At 47.0% G+C, this 16,174-nt stretch overlaps 2 protein-coding genes across 11 annotated transcripts in view; both read right to left on the bottom strand.

Annotated features, from left to right (window-relative positions):
• The window catches only part of CILP (cartilage intermediate layer protein), a 193,900-nt gene that overhangs the window by 65,781 nt on the left and 111,945 nt on the right, over window positions 1-16,174 (bottom strand). The gene's annotated exons all lie outside the window — the stretch shown is intronic.
• PARP16 (poly(ADP-ribose) polymerase family member 16) overlaps window positions 1-16,174 on the bottom strand; it is a 49,145-nt gene that overhangs the window by 26,143 nt on the left and 6,828 nt on the right. For 4 of the 10 annotated variants that reach the window (XM_055278144.2, XM_055278145.2, XM_063638976.1 and 1 more), the window contains exons 2-3: window positions 6,704-6,841; window positions 2,369-2,575 (exon numbers count right to left, since the gene is read on the bottom strand). The exons of 1 other annotated variant lie outside the window; for it this stretch is intronic. In XM_055278144.2, coding sequence (XP_055134119.1) covers window positions 2,369-2,575; window positions 6,704-6,841 — 345 coding nt within the window. The remainder of the gene's footprint in view (window positions 1-2,368; window positions 2,576-6,703; window positions 6,842-16,174) is intronic. 5 more of the 10 variants (XM_055278147.2, XM_063638978.1, XM_063638979.1 and 2 more) reach the window with 2 other exon arrangements.

The raw sequence follows: 16,174 nt of genomic DNA, 5'->3' as shown, positions 1-16,174 counted from the left end.
ACACAGGATCAAATAATCCTGTGATATCATCACAGGGTTATTACTAAACACATTCCTGCCTGACAACAGTTTAACTGATTGTGGATTTGGCCATCTGGCCTGGCAAACTAGCAGTTCCTTGTGGTCAAGGTTGAGTGAGAAAAGCATAGGTATAAGCATCCAAACCGACCTCGGTTTGAATCCTCCAGCAAGTGGCAAGTTATATAAACTCTCTGTGTCTCAGTTTCTAGATCTACAAAATAATGTTACTAGTAGCTCCTTTACAAGGCTGCCAGTGAGGATTAAATGAGGCAATATACATAAAAGAGTGGGACACCTGGCACATGTAAATAAATGAGGGGCCAGTACTCCACTGCAGGCCTTTATGTTCTAGTATATAAAGTAATTCCTGTTACATGAATGCAGTAAGCATGGTTACTCTGATGGGCTTGAAATGCAAAGTCACACCCTTAGGTACAGGGAAGGGGTCCCACCTGAGAAGGGAGGTAATCTGAGTCATTACCCCACGCAAGGCTGCCATGAGCAGTGGTGTACAAGAGTGGGGAGCTCAGTGTATCTCTGCCATGAAAACAGTATCAGTATCAACTGGCAGATGGACTCCCTCAAGCAAGCCATTCATTGAAAACCCAGGCAGAGGGGCCATAGGAGGATTGATACGCTTTACCAAAGGATTTTTATAAGATGCCTCTAAGCAGCAAACTCCTGGGGGCACTAAAATGAAGGTTTAGTGTACAAGAGTATAATCTGCAGGCAACTTCTCCAGGCCAGCACCAGTGTAAAGGGGAAGCCCCTTGGATTCCAGTAGCCTGGACATAATGGTAAGCTGAGAGCCAGTGGTGGACTGAGAGATAGTGTAAACAAGCCCGTCATCCTTAGCAAAACCCAACGACATTAACCAGATACACCAGGGAAATATCTCCAGTCTCAGGGCTGCAGCAGCCACAACTGAGCCCATGGCTCATGGAGCCAGCTCCTCACAGACAAGGCAGATACTGCCATGACTGGGGGAAAGGCCTGCAGTTCCTCCAACTACCCTAGATGCCCCTCCATCAGCATATAAAAGCAGCTACCTCTTCCTTGGTACTTAGTACACAAAGAGCCCTTTGCATACACGAACTGTTTCAATCCTCTGACATATAAGAAGGAGGGTAATGGTGTCCTTTTTTACAGATGAAGAACCTGAGGCTCAGAGACTTTAATTTACTCAGGGCCATAGAGCTGCTAAATAAGTCTCTGTAGCTCCAGGGTCTGTCTGTAATGCTCCTCCTATACCTGAGGGGTAAAATAAATGCCTGCAGAGAAGTGGATAGGTGACTCTGTTTTGACTCATAAAAATGGGACAAAAGAAGCTCAAGTGGGGAGGGAAAGGACCTCTCCTCGGTGCATCTTGGCATATCTCTCAGTTTCTCCAAGGGCTGATTTCCTGGAGTATGGTCCCCAAGGAAAGTGCTTCTCAAACTTCAATATGCATGCAAATCACCTGGGGACCTTGTTGAAGTGTGGATTCCGATCAGGTGGTCTGGGCCTGAGATTCGCATTTCCAGCTAGCCACCAGGTGATGCAGACGCTGCTGGTCCAGGGAACACACAGAGGAGCTAGGGTTGGCTACACAGTGGGATCACCTGGAGAGCTTTTAAAGCAACTGATGCCTGTGCTCCACTCGGAGATTCTGATTTAATTGGTCTGGGATGCAGCCAGGCATTTGGGATTTTTTATTATTTATCTATTTTATTTTTTATTTTTCGAGATGGAGTCTCGCTCTGTCACCTAGGCTGGAGTTCAATGGCACCATCTCAGCTCACTGCCACCTCTGCCTCCCAGGTTCAAACAATTCTCCTGCCTCAGCCTCCCGAGTAGCATTACAGGTACCCACCACTATGCCCGGCTAATTTTTGTTATTTTTAGTAGAGATGGGGTTTCACCACTTTGGCTAGGCTGGTCTGGAACTCCCTCAGCCTTCCAAAGTCCAGGGATTACAGGCGTGAGCCACTGCGCCAGGCCTGGCATCTGGGATTTTTAAAAGCTCCCCGAGTGATTCTAAATATGCAGCCAAGGTTGGGAATTATCTTTAAATCGATGCTTTTCAAACTATAACCAGTGCAGGAATCACCTAGAGATCTTGTTAAAATGCAGGTTCTGATTCAGAAGGTCTAGAGTGTGCCCAAGATTTTGCATTTTCATAGGCTTCCAGGTGATGCTGCCACTGCTGGTGTGCAGACCACATTTTGAGCGAGAAGGTGTTAGTAAACCCACCCAACCCCACTCTATACCCCACCTGCAAACTCCTAGGGTTCTGAATCTCCCCCTCCCCACTCTCCCACCTCCATCCCTGCTTCCCCACATCAGCAGGGTGTCCCTTAGGCCCCACCTTGTTCAGATGGCAGTGCAGGCCATTGTGGATAATGGAATGGAAGTTTTCTAGGCGGCTACCATGAAAGGCATAGATTAGGTCTCGTTCTCCTTTGGTCTCATAAAATTTGGCGTTGGCTGGGTCAAAGTACTCAATTTCAAACAGGAAGTCCGGTGCGGGAACAGGCGTGTGAGGAGCCCCAGTCAGCTTTTGGATCTTTTCAAACTTGAAAACATGAAGAGCGTCAAAATTTTATTTGGGGAGCTGGTAAATGTGCTGCAAAAATAGCCCCCTAAACTCTCAGGCTTAACTCCCATGGACTCTGCTCATGAGAACAACAGGTTTCATGAGGATAGAGACATAAGCAAACTCAGAGCTTATAGCACAAGACTGCTTTTCTTTAATAACATTTTTCCCAGCCGGGTGCAGTGGCTCATGCCTATAATCCCACAACTTTGGGAGGCTGAGGCAGGTGGATCATTTGAGGTCAGGAGTTCGAGACCAGCCTGACCAACATGGTGAAACCCCATATCTATTAAAAATACAAAATTAGCTGGGTGTGGTGGCGCACACCTTTAGTCCCAGCTACTTGGGAGGCTGAGGCAGAAGAATCACTTGAACCTGGGAGGTGGAGGTTGCAGTGAGCCAAGATCACGTCACTGCACTCCAGACTGGGCAACAAGAGTGAAACTCCATCTAAAAAAAAATAATAATAAATAATAACATTTTTCCCTACAGTAGGCTGAGAAGCATGAATTGCTCCTTCTAAGTGGAGATCACAGGGCTGGGCGTGGTGGCTCACGCCTGTAATCCCAGCACTTTGGGTGGCCGAGGCAGGCGGATCACGAGGTCAGGAGATCGAGACCATCCCGGCTAACACGGTGAAACCCCATCTCTGCTAAAAATAGAAAAAATTAGCCGGGCGTGGTGGTGGGCGCCTGTAGTCCCAGCTACTCGGGAGGCTGAGGCAGGAGAATGGTGTGAACCCGGGAGGCAGAGCTTGCAGTGAGCCGAGATGGCGCCACTGCACTCCAGCCTGGGTGACAGAGCGAGACTCCGTCTCAAAAATAAATAAATAAAATAATAATAAAAAAATAAGTGGAGATCACTTCTAATTTTCCTAACACTTTTTTTTTTTTTTTTTTTTTGAGACAGAGTCTCACTCTGTCGCTCAGGCTGGAGTGCAGTGGCGCCATCTCGGCTCACTGCAACCTCTGCCCCTCCAGGTTTTTTAAGCAATTCTCTGCCTCAGCCTCCGGAGTAGCTGGGATTACAAGTGCGTGCAACCATCCCTGGCTAATTTTTTTGTATTTTTAGTAGAGACGGGGTTTCACCATCTTGGCCAGGCTGGTCTTGAACTCCTGACCTTGTGATCCACCCGCCTTGGCCTCCCAACGTGCTGGGATTACAGGCGTGAGCCACCGCACCCAGGCCACTTCCTAACACTTTTGCATCTATTTCCTGCATTCCATTTTTACAATAATCTCATGATTATTGTAAAAATTCCCTCTCATCCTTGTCCATGCACCCCTCTGCAATGTGATTTTGCAGGTGGGATTCTACCAAGATCCCATCAAGAGATGGAACCTACTTCTCCATCCTTGAGGCTGTGCTTGGCCATGTGACTTGCTTTGGCCAATGGGACATTAACATATATATAGCAAACAGAGACTTGAGAAGGGCTTGTCTTTCCTTGTTTGCTGCTGAGAACCCCTCACCATTGTCCTGGCTTGTCTGCTATAGAGTATGAGCCTCACAGAGGAAGGCTTCCAGCATGGTGGCCATCCCAGCTGAAGCCCCAGAAATGTAAGTGAGGCCACCCTAGCTCATCTAGCCAAGCCCAGAACCACCCAACCAACCCACAAAATCATGAGAAGCAATCAGCATTTGTTGCTGTTGTTTTTGAGACAGGATCTGGCTCTGTCGCCCAGGCTGGAGTGCAGCGGTGCGATCATAGCTCATCGCAGCCTTGAACTCCTGGGTTCGAGCAATCCTCTATCTTCAGTTTCTTGAGTAGCTGGGACTATAGGTGCAACCACTATGTGCACCTAATTCTTAAATTTTTCATAGAGAGAGGGTCTTGCTATGTTGCCCAGGCTGGTCTTGAAATCCAGCCTCAAGCAATCCTCCCACCTCCGCCTCCCAAAGTACTAGGATTACAGGCACAAGCCACTGCCCCCTAGATCATTTCAGTGTTTTTTTTTTTTGAGATGGAGTCTTAGTCTGTCTCTCAGCCTAGAGTGCAGTGGCACGATCTCGGCTCACTGCAGCCTCCACCTCCCAGGTTCAAGCGATTCTCCTGCCTCAGCCTCCCGAGTAGCTGGGATTACAGGCATGTGCCATAATGCCTGGCTAATTTTTGTATTTTTATTAGAGACGAAGTTTCATCATGTTGGCCAGGCTGGTCTTGAACTCCTGGCCTCAAGTGATCCGCCTGCCTCGGCCTCCCAAAGTGCTGGAATTACAGGCGTGAGCTTGTAGAGTTTAGTATTATTTGGAATGGGGACTGTAGACCTGTGAATTTCCTCTCTATAGTAGTTACACCTACAGTCTCAGTTACCCAAGACAAGCCAGCACAATGGGCCACACCTGGCCCATTTTAGTGGTTTTTGTTTGTTTGTTTGTTTGATAGAGTCTTGCACTGTTGCCCCAGCTGGAGTGCAGTGGCGGCATCTTGGCTCACTGTAACCTCCGCCTCCTGGCTTCAAGCGATTCTCCTGCCTCAGCCTCCCAAATAGCTGGGGTTACAGGCTCCCACCACCATGCCCAGCTAATTTTTTGTATTTTTAGTAGAGACGGGGTTCCACTATGTTGGCCAGGCTGGTCTCAAACTCCTGACCTCATGATCCGCCCGCCTCAGCCTCCCAAAGTGCTGGGATTACAGGCATGAACTACTGTGCCCGGCCAGTGGTTTTCAAATAGTAGGTCATAGACCAAAGCCAGTCTATGGCAAAGTTTTCTCTGGATTATGACTGAATGAGCAAAATAAGAGCAATATAACAGACATATTGATGTAAGGTTGCCATGTACCTTTCTTTGGAAGAACTGTTTGTTCTTCATTCTGAAGTCAAGGCTATCCTCCTTTCTTAGTACTATAATATCCTTTTATAAAATGACGATACATGGTAGGCTAACATACTTACTTGGGCAATACAAAAAGTTGACAATCCTGGGTCCCAATACCCCACGGTTTAACAGAAATTTAACTGGTCCAGAATCAAAAGTCTAGGAGCTATTTATTGCCTTATCTACTTTAGCACCCAACATCTAGTAGGTGCTTGATGCCCATATGAGTGAGGTAGGAATAAATGAATGAATGAATTTGAACTCAACAGATGACAACAGTGAAACCCAGAGATTCACTAGGAATTAGCCACCCAGCCTGGACCTGAATACAGATCTCCTGACTCCCACTCCAGGGCTCTTTATGGTATTTTAACATCTAACACAGAAGAATGTCCCTTAGATACCAGAATCCAAGGTACCAAATTCTACGCCACATAGGAAAGATTTGTGTCTTTGGCAGGAGCTTGCAAAATTGAATACTCTTAAATTGAAATGAATTAAGTGATGAACAGTATGGGTAAGGGAAGAGCACCAGAGCAGGAATCAAGTCCTATACCCTGGTTCTTGTCATCCAGCCTGTCCCTGGGAGACCCCAGCCAGGCAAGGTAAACCAAATTATGGAATGTCTGACTTGCACCAGAAACTGTGCTGGGGAGTGACACACATTTTATCAGTGCCCCACTTTGAGGTAACTATCAGTATCTCAATTTACAAATGGGAAAAAGGAGGCCTTTTTCGATAGAAATGGGATTTGAACCCAGAGCATGAGGTTTTCCACTCCTTTGAGCTCTGCCTCTCCGTCTCCTGACAATTGAACTAGGTCAGTGTTTCTTAAGGTATGGTCAGGGTCACCCTAATCAGAATTACCAGCAGTGCTTGTTAAATAAAGTGAATCCCAACACATACTGAGCCCTTAGTATGTGCCCTTAGGCATTATTCAAAGTGTGAAAATTCATTCAATTCTCATAGTCAGTGCCCTGATGGAAGTATACTATTATCATCCCCATTTTATAGATGAGGAAGGGGAGGTACTGAAATGCACCTGGTACCTACTCAAGGTCACACAGCTGAGATGAGACAGAACTCAGCTTTGTACAGCCAGTGGGAAAGCTCCTGGGCCTGACTCCAGACACAGAACTAGAAAGTCTAAAGGTGAGGACCAGGAATCTGCATTCTCAAGCTGCCCAGGTCACTGGTACACAGGGAAGTCTCAGAGCCACTGGATTCAGTGCTGTCCTAGAGCCCTTAGGCCCCTAAAATCTGTGATCCTACGGACCAAAGTCTCACCTCAGCCTTCCCTGCACTGTGGATTGTCAGGACCTTTGAGGATAAAATCCAGCTCACCAGGTCCCAGGTCCGTTTGTGGTTGTCTCGGGAGGACTGGAGAAGTTCTTTCAGGTTAGGTAACTTGCTGGCATCTGCAAGCTGAAGCGACGGAAGAACTTCCATTAGCAAGGATCCAGGACACAGTGATAATCAGGGGCCCTCTAGTGGAAAGGCAGGCAATGTTCACTTGTTGCACGTCTTAAGGGATCTCCTGAGAGGAAATTCACAGGTCTGCAATCCCCTTTCCAAATAATACTAAACTTTACAAGCTCTAAAATCTGAAAGGTTTTTCTTTGGTGGGTTTTTGTTTTGTTCTGGAGACAGAGTCTCACTCTGTCGCCCAGGCTGGAGAGCAGTGGCATGAGCTTGGCTCACTGCAGCCTCTGCCTCCTAGGTTCAAGCAATTCTCCCACCTCAGCCTCCCGAGTAGCTGGGACTACAAGCGCGCGCCACCACGCCTGGCTACTTTTCATATTTTTTGGTAGAGATGGGGTTTCACCATGTTGGCCAGCCTGGTCTCGAGCTCCTGACCTCAAGTGATCCGCCTGCCTCGGCCTCCCAAAGTGCTGGGATTACAGGCGTGAACCACCATGCCCAGCCTTGGTGGGTTTTTTTTTTTTAACTCTTTGGGTACCAAACCTGACCTGAGCTGATGTGAGGTTTAATCTTTACTTAACCCCTTCCTGTTAGGATCGATGCATTCTGCTGCAAGAATATTAACGTGCCATGAGTATGGCATGTTACCCACTGGAAGTGTGACTGAATACATGATATACGCACATGTGGGTAAAGCGCTACATTACAAAGCCTTTTCCTTTCTGTGTGAGAATTAGTTAACTTCTGTTAAGTTGTTCCCCTGGAGACTGGATAAACGTAGTATGACAACTACATACGTAACCAGGCAACACTGCTTAAGGTAAAAATGACACAGCATGGTACACGGCATCTGGCCTGGGAGGAACTGTAAATGGGGAATGCATAACTTTGGGTTTCCCAGAGTGTGACAATGTTTTGTTGGAACACTGGCAGCTTTGTTGATGACATTCTCATGAGTGAGACCAGCCTCTGAGGAAAATGGAGCTTCACTTAGGCCAGAGCAGTTCCTGCACCCACCCCATGTGGATCTCATCTCTTTACTCCCAAGTTTTCACTTCTGGGGGCAAAGACTAGCTCTTGGACCTCTATGTGGACCGCTGCAAGGACTTCCACAGAAACAGAATGCTTGATGCTGTGCTGCTGAAAGCTGTCATCAGTCCTAGAGCCTTTGGATTTAAGCTGATGCCCTGTGGGACTTGTGATAGGACTCAGCCTAGTTGTCACTGCAGCACATTATTTACCATTCTAAAATCAGCAAGAATCGGAATCTTGAAACATGTTCAGTGCCAGGATTTCTGATAAGGGACTGGGGACCTGGACTAACAGCAGCAAAGTACCTGTAGCTTTTGCTCATAAGTTATGACTGACTAGAGGTCAAACCTCTCCGGCATGGCATTTAAACACCTCTAGCCTAATCTCAACCCCTTACCATCCCCTCCGTCACAGGCTGCTTCTATCCAGGAACATGTCTTGTTCCAAGAATATCCCTTCCCCCACCTCTACTACCCGGGCACTTCTGGCCCAAGAGACCATTCTCTCTTCTAAGCCCCTAAAGCCCATTGCCCCAGTTCTCCCTTCCGAGTATGGCCAGACACCTGGAGGTCAAGAACTGTCTTGTGTTTTTCCAATTCTCCTCTTTCCTGGATGCAGAGGAAAGAGCATGAACTGTGGAATCAGATCTTAGTTGGAATCTCTGTTGAGCTTCTATCTCCTCTCCAACAAAGGCACCTCTCTACCTCTCCATGGGGTTGTCAGGAAGATTGAAGAAGGTCACAGAATCTCAGGGCTTGGTCTATACGTGTCCATTTCTTTTCTTTCCATTTACATTTCTCCCCAGACAACACTGTCCTCCCTAACTCTGGTAACCTTTCCTTCTGCTTTGCAAGGGATGCAGTTGGCACTTCAAGAATACCTGTGGTGGCCGGGCATGGTGGCTCACACCTGTAATCCCAGCACTTTGGGAGGCTGAGGGGGGCAGGTCGCGAGGTCAAGAGATTGAGACCATCCTGACCAACATGGTGAAACCCCATCTCTACTAAAAATACAAAAATTAGCTGGGTGTGGTGGTGCACACCTGTAGTCTCAGCTACTCAGGAGGCTGAGGCAGAAGAATTGCTTGAGCCCAGGAGGTGAAGGTTGCAGTGAGCCAAGATCGTGCCACTGCACTCCAGCCTCGTGACAGAGAGAGATTCTCTAAAAAGAAAAAAAAAAAAAAAAAAGAATACCTGTGGTTCTTTTCCATTTTTCTAGAAAATTGACTGTTACTGACTTTGGCAGTTTTTCTTAGCTCTGTAGTTGAAAATTAGAAACAGAGCCAGGTGTGGGGACACATGCCTATAATCCCAGCTACTCAGGAGGCTGGGGTGGATTTCTTAAGGCCAAGAGTTAGAGACCAGCCAGGGAAACACAGTGAGATGGCTCTAAAAATAAATAAATGAAAATTAAAAACATCTTAGGGCCACTTTATTTCTATTTCCAGAGATTCAATCAATAGCCTCATATATTGTAATAAAACTATCTCAGGTCGGGTGCAGTGGCTCATGCCTGTAATCCCAGCACTTTGGGAGGCCAGGGTAGACGGATCACCTGAGGTCGGGAGTTCGAACCAGACTGACCAGCATGAGAAACCCCGTCTCTACTAAAGATACAAAATTAGCTGGGTGTAGTGGCGCATGCCTGTAATTCCAGCCACTCAGGAGGCCGAGGCAGGAAAGTCACTTGAACCCAGGAGGTGGAGGTTGCAGTGAGCCGAGATCGCGCCATTGCACTCCAGCCTGGACAACAAGAGCGAAACTCCGTTTCAAAAAAAAAAAAACAAAAAACTATCTCTACAGGCCTCATGAGGTATCAGTGAAAATCTAATATTTTTTTTTAATTTATTTATTTATTTTTGAGACAGAGTCTCGCTCTGTTGTCCAGGCTGTGCAATCTCGGCTCACTGCCAGCTCTGCCTCCCAGGTTCACGCCATTCTGCCTCAGCCTCCCAAGTAGCTGGGACTACAGGCACCCGCCACCATGCCCGACTAATTTTTGGTATTTTTAGTAGAGATGGTGTTTCACCGTGTTAGCCAGGATGATCTCGATCTCCTGACCTCATGATCCGCCCACCTTGGCCTCCCAAAGTGCTGAGATTACAAGCATGAGCCACTGCACCTGGCCAAAAAAAATCTAATATTTATTAAAAGAAAAAAAATTTTTTTGGAGACAGGGTCACGCTCTGTTGCCCAGGCTAGAGTGCAGCGGCACAAACACGGCTCACTGCAGGATCCATCCCACCCCCACCTGAAGTGATTCTCCTGCACAGCTAGGACTATAGGCACATGCCACCAGGCCCAGCTAATTTTTTAAATTTTTAGTAGAGATGAGGTCTTGCTATGCTGCCCAGGCTGGTCTCAAACTCATGAACTCAAGTGATCCTCCTGCCTCAGCCTCCCAAAGTGCTGGGATTACAGGCATGAGCCACCAAGCCCAGCCTACTTTTTTTTTTTTTTTGAAAATGGATGTGTGAGCCTGGGCATGGTGCCTTATGCCTGTAATCCCAGCACTCTGGGAAGCTGAGGCGGGCAGAGCTCTTCAGTTCAGGTGCTCAAGACCAGTACGGGCAACATGGCGAAACCACATCTCCACAAAACAAAACAAAACAAAACAAACAACAAAAGAAAATTCGCCAGGTGTGGTGGTGTTCACCTGTAGTCCTGGCTACTTGGGCTGAGGTGGGAGGATCGCTAGAGCCTGGGAGGTAGCGGATGCAGTGAGCCATGATTGTCCTACTGCATTCCAGCCTGGGTGACAGAGTGAAACTCTGTTAAAAAAAAAAAAGGATGTGTGGAGTGTAAATGCTCCATGAGTATTGGTGCTATTTCTATGCCTTGCTTACTGTTCCACCCCGCCTGCTTCACCCCCAGGCTGCATGGCCTTGCATTATTCAGGGAGCATTTACTAAGCATCTACTTTGTGCCAGGCCCTGTGCTTATAGGAGGGGGCATTAGATTTAAAATGGGCCCCTTAATCAAGTGGGGAGGCAGAAAGGTAAATAATAATGACTTAAAAGTATTCATTGTCACCAGGCATGGTGGCTCACGCTTGTAATCCCAGCATTTTGGGAGGCTGAGGCAGGCAGATCACCTGAGCTCAGGAGTTCAAGACCAGCCTGGCCAACAAGGTGAAACCCCATTTCTACTAAAAATATAAAAATTAGATGGGCCTGGTGGCAGGCGCCTGTAATCCCAGCTACTCTGGAGGCTGAGGCAGGAGAATCTCTTGAACTCGGGAGGCAGAAGTTGCAGTGAGCCAGTGAGCCATCACTGCACTCCAGCCTGGGTGACAGAGCGAGACCCTGTCTCAAAAAAAAAAAAAAAAGCATTCACTGTCATAACAAAGTTGGATACAAACTACTAAGAGGACAAGGTGGGACTTCTGTTGGGTAGCGGCTAAAGGAAAAGGGGGTGGGGTCAGGACCAGCTTCACAGAGGAGGTACTATATGATCTGGGTTTGCTATACGAAACCACAGAAGTATGAAAGCGCAGCATGTAGCTGGGGAAGTGGGTGCTAGCATGGTTAATTGTGCAGTTCTCCCAGGCATCTTGGGGCTCTATTCCTCTACTAGCTGTGTGACCTTGAGTGAGATGTTTGACTTCCTGTGTCTCAGCTTTCTCAAATACATAATTGGGATAATATTAGTGGCCACTTCATAGGGTCCCAGTGGAGATTAATCAAGTTAAACAAGTGCTCAAACCAACAGGAAAGTATTAAGTACTCTAATGTTAGCGTGACTGCCATGACTGTCATCATTAACAACAGGTGATTCTGTGTGGCTGGAACCTAGAGTGTGGGGAAGTGGTTGCCAAGAGGAAGAGCGGGAAGGTGACCTCAAGTGAGGTCATCTCAAATGATCCTGTGAAGGACCTTGTACTCCACTTGGGAACCCCAAGCTTTGTTCTGTAGGTTATATACGGAGTCACTGAAGACACATCCCAAATGGTGTACCCTCAGGTAGCTACCCATACAGGACTGCTGCCTGCACAGTCCAAAGAACACTCATCCTCCTTCCTTCTTTTCTATTCCTTGTTATCTCAGAGCCAGAGCTGAGTCATCTTCTCTCCCAAGATTACTACTATTCCCATCACTCCTGTCCTCAAATCCCACCTGTGAGTCACAGCCCTTGTCAACAGTCCATATCTAGGCCCAGAGAGCCCCATAAAAGGACAGTCAGCTAGCCAGGCGCCTTTCAGGGACTCAGTCTGGACAAAGGCGAGAGACGCCTCCCAGCTCCAAGCTGGACCCAGGCCTCTTCCAGGCCCTCTCACTGCATCTGCCCAGACAGGGTCCCTGCTGCATCCTGCCCTCCTTGCTCCCCACCATCAGTCCACTCTTAAACTCCTCAACTGACCTTCTTTATGTCCCATTTCACTTTTCGTGTTACTCTGAAAAATAAATCTGCTTCAACAATTTAATAGGATTCTTCCTCTTGTGACTAAAACCTGTCTGCATTTTAGCAGGGCCTTTTGGGAACCAGGCACACAAGTAGGGTTGCCATTTAAAATATGCTCTGCCCAGTTAAATTTGAATTTCAGATAAACAACAACAACAACAACAAAAAAAAAACACTCATTTTTTTTTTTAAAGACGGGACGGGGTCTCACTCTGTCACCCAGGCTGGAGTGCAGTGGCAAGATCACAGCTTACAGCAGTCTCGACCTTCCAGGCTCAAGCAATCCTCCCACCTCAGCCTCCAGAGTAGCTGGGACTAAAGGTATGTGACATCATGCCCAGCTAATTTTTTGTACAGACAGGGTTCCACCATGTTGCCCAGACTGGTCTCAAAACTCCTGGGCTCATGCAGTCCACCAGCCTCAGCCTCACAAAGTGTCGGGATTATAGGCATGAGCCACTGTGTTCAGCCAACAAAAATTTTTTTAGTATAAATAACCCATGCAATATTTGGGACATATTTATACTTAAAATCCCAGCAGTTTGGAAGGTCGAGGTGGGTGGATCACCTAAGGTCAGAACTTTGAGACCAGCCTGGCCAACATGGTGAAACCCTGTCTCTACTAAAAATACAAAAAATTAGCCAGGCGTGGTAGCGGGCACCTTTAATCCCAGCTACTCGGGAGGCTGAGGCAAGAGAATCGCTTGAAGTGGGGAGGTGGATGTTGCAGTGAGCCGAGATCACGCCACTGCGCTCCAGCCTGGGCAACAAGAGTGAAACTTCATCTAAAAAAAAAATTATTGGTTGCTCATCTGAAATTCAAATGTAACTAGGTGGCCTATATTTTTATTTGCTAAATCTAGTAATCTTACCCTTAATAAGGCCCTTAGGAATCCAGTCTGGCCTCTTTGCCTAACAGTACCTCCTGCCACCAACTCCCTCCCCACCCCCAATGCTATTCCTCACATGACCTATGGCTTTGTTCCTCTGTGCTTCTGTGGCTGCCTAGCATGACATCCCACTGAGTCTTCAAGGCCAGCAGTCACCTCCCATGTGAAGCCTTCTCTGACCACCTACAACCTCTGTACTCAACAATTGTGTTCTATGTTCAGCAATTACAGCAGAGCCCCATGTTGGTACCTGACCCTCTGGGGCCAACTCAAATCTAGTTGGGACAAACACTCCCTGAGGCCAACCACATCTTACTTACCCTGGAGCCCCATGCCAGCCTGGAACCTGGCATGAAGTTAAGAACAAAAGAGTAATAGCTATTTATCTGAACCCTTACAGGTGCCAGCCACCAGAATAAATGCCTTGTATGAATTTATTCTGTTATCTCGTGTTATTCTCATAACCTGTTTTGAAGATGAGGAAACTGAGGCTTGGATATGCTCAGCACCTTGCCTAGGGGCACACAGCTATTCAGTGGCAGGGCAGGAATATGAAGCCAGGTGGCCCAACTCCAGAGTCTATTCTCCTGCCATACCCTCCTACCAAATGGAGAAATTTAGTGGTGGACTGAATATTTTAGCCCAAAGGAACAATTCCAGCAGAACTTTAAAGAGGCTGCTTTGGGAAGCTAATCAGGTATGATATTGGAATTCCCCCCAATCCCAAAATAATACAACTGAGACAGCTACTGGCTGTGCCTAAGCCAAAGGCAGGGAGAAAGATGTATGTAATATGTAGTACAGGGGTATGTGGAAGAAATCATCATCTAGGCAAGCATTCTGAATCACACATCAGTACACGGCAGTGGAAGGCATTTGCCAACTGGATCCAGGAGAATAATTGTTCAAGAGGAAGGCAGGCATTTCCAGGGATGGGGAGGGTTTCCCACTCCAGGTAGGAAGGAGCACAGCAGATGGGCAGAGAAGTGAGCAGTGTGTGTCCCAAAAAGTGCTCCTGGGCTCAAATGTCCCCCAGGGCCTGAGAGGTAAAGAGAATGAGTAACAGAGGAGTCCGGGAAAGAGTTGTGAAGACTGTGTTGAACTGGTGACTCCGGCCTCCATTAGTCGGCTAAGGCCAACCAACCCTGAGCTCCAACTGCTTCCTGCCCTAGGGCAACCTCCACCAAAGGTGGCAAGGCCTCAGATTTTTGTTTCAAAAAGAAATCAACAAGCTGTCTTTTTAATTTCCCAATTTCTAAAAAGCTAGAGGACAAACAAAACCCGTCAGCTCACAGGCAACACATCTGCAGCCTCTGCTATGGGGAATAAGGAAGGATATAGCTGGAGAGATAGTTGGGGGAATACGAATGGTGAGCAGAGCTGAGAGCCTCAGGAGTTTGGGAAGAGAAGCCTCTTAGGAAAGAGGTAGTTTGAGTGAATAGGCCTCACAGGGGAAAGAGAGGACCAATGAGCTACAAGGAGGCAACTCAACCGCTTTGCTTTAAGCAGGAGCAATCACCTAGATCAAGAGCTCCTTGGGGAGAAGGTGGCCCAGGAATCTGTGTTTACAGATGTGGGTACAAGTGATTCTTATCATCAGGAAAAGCTGGAGATACTCAGGTTTAGATCTTAGACAATGTTGTCCCAGAAAGGTGTGGCACAAAAGAACAAACATCTGAAAAACATACTTGTCTAGGAAAGTGTCAGAGGTCATAGTTACTAGATGTGGGTGGAGGTGCTGAGAAGGAAATGAACCAAAGGTCTGCCAAGGTCACCATTTTCGGGACCACGGTGGCACCCAGAACAGTGGGGCAGGTGCGATGAGTGGAGCTGGGAAGCTGCTGAGATGAAGGCTGAAGAGGTGGACACCACAGGTACAATTTGCCTTGCACAAACTTACAGTATGAAAGGCCAGATTTACCAAAACAGATTAGGGATCAGAGTCTACAAAAGAACTCTTCACAGGAGGAGCCAGCATGGGGACCCTAAAGGGTTCTCCTAGGAAGCAGGGGTTCTCCTAGGAACTTCTAAAAGTCCCAGTGCCTGGAAGCAAGAATGGTGTGCCATCACCACATCCAGTGATTAGCTGACGGTGATGATAATAATAAAACCTACAACCCTGAGCTGTTAGGAGGATTAAATGAGCTATGTGTAGAAACAGCTCAGGACAGTGCTACGCAAACAGTAAGTGCTATTAGTGTGGTACAGGTGTTGGTTGCTATATTATTATTATCAATCAAATGCCCCCTCTCTGCTGCTCACCAATCTGCTGAGGAAAGGTCTGCATTTCTGGGATGGTTGGAAGGAAAGAGATGGCTGGTCCTAGAGGGATGGATCCCACCCCTTCATCCTCCATATCACCATCCCATTAGCTGATCTCTTTCTAGACACATACCTACCCACTGACAGTCACATCAAATTACATGTATCTATGTCTGTATCTGTATATTTTCAGACTTGTGTACTTTTTCTCCTCCACTCTTCAGATGCCATCTTTGAGAGGAGCAGAGAAATAAAAAGGTAATCTGAGAGATCAAGAATCTTACCTTGAGATATCAAGTATAGACCTAATAGGCACTTTTATTTTATCATTTCCTCACCATCCAGCAGGTATGGGTGCTCATGAAAATGATCAAATCAGTTAATAGAAAAATAGAAAAGCTACATATTATCTGTAAGCAAACAAACAAAAAATCTCAATGCCCAGGCTGCACTTTAACCAATCAAATCAGAATCTCTGAGGAAGGGGCTCAGACGTCAGGTTTTTTTTTTTTCCTTAGTTTCCCACGTGATTTCAATGACAGCCAAGGTTGACAGGCTTGTAAAGAATGATCTTTCCAAACCGGGCTCAGTGACACAACTCCTGCTTGAGACCAGGAGTTTGCAGACCAGCTAGGCAACATAGCGAGACTCCTGCCCTTTTTCTTTTAATCTAATAATAATAATGATCTTCCCCAGTTAATGTCAATATTCAATTTCCAATATGGAAATAAGCATCAAAAGCCTTCCTTAGA

The sequence above is a fragment of the Symphalangus syndactylus genome, chromosome 5 (genome assembly GCF_028878055.3).
Source record: "Symphalangus syndactylus isolate Jambi chromosome 5, NHGRI_mSymSyn1-v2.1_pri, whole genome shotgun sequence".
Lineage (NCBI taxonomy): Eukaryota > Metazoa > Chordata > Mammalia > Primates > Hylobatidae > Symphalangus > Symphalangus syndactylus.
Note: the sequence above shows the minus strand (reverse complement) of the source record. Positions and strands in the feature narration are given on the sequence as shown.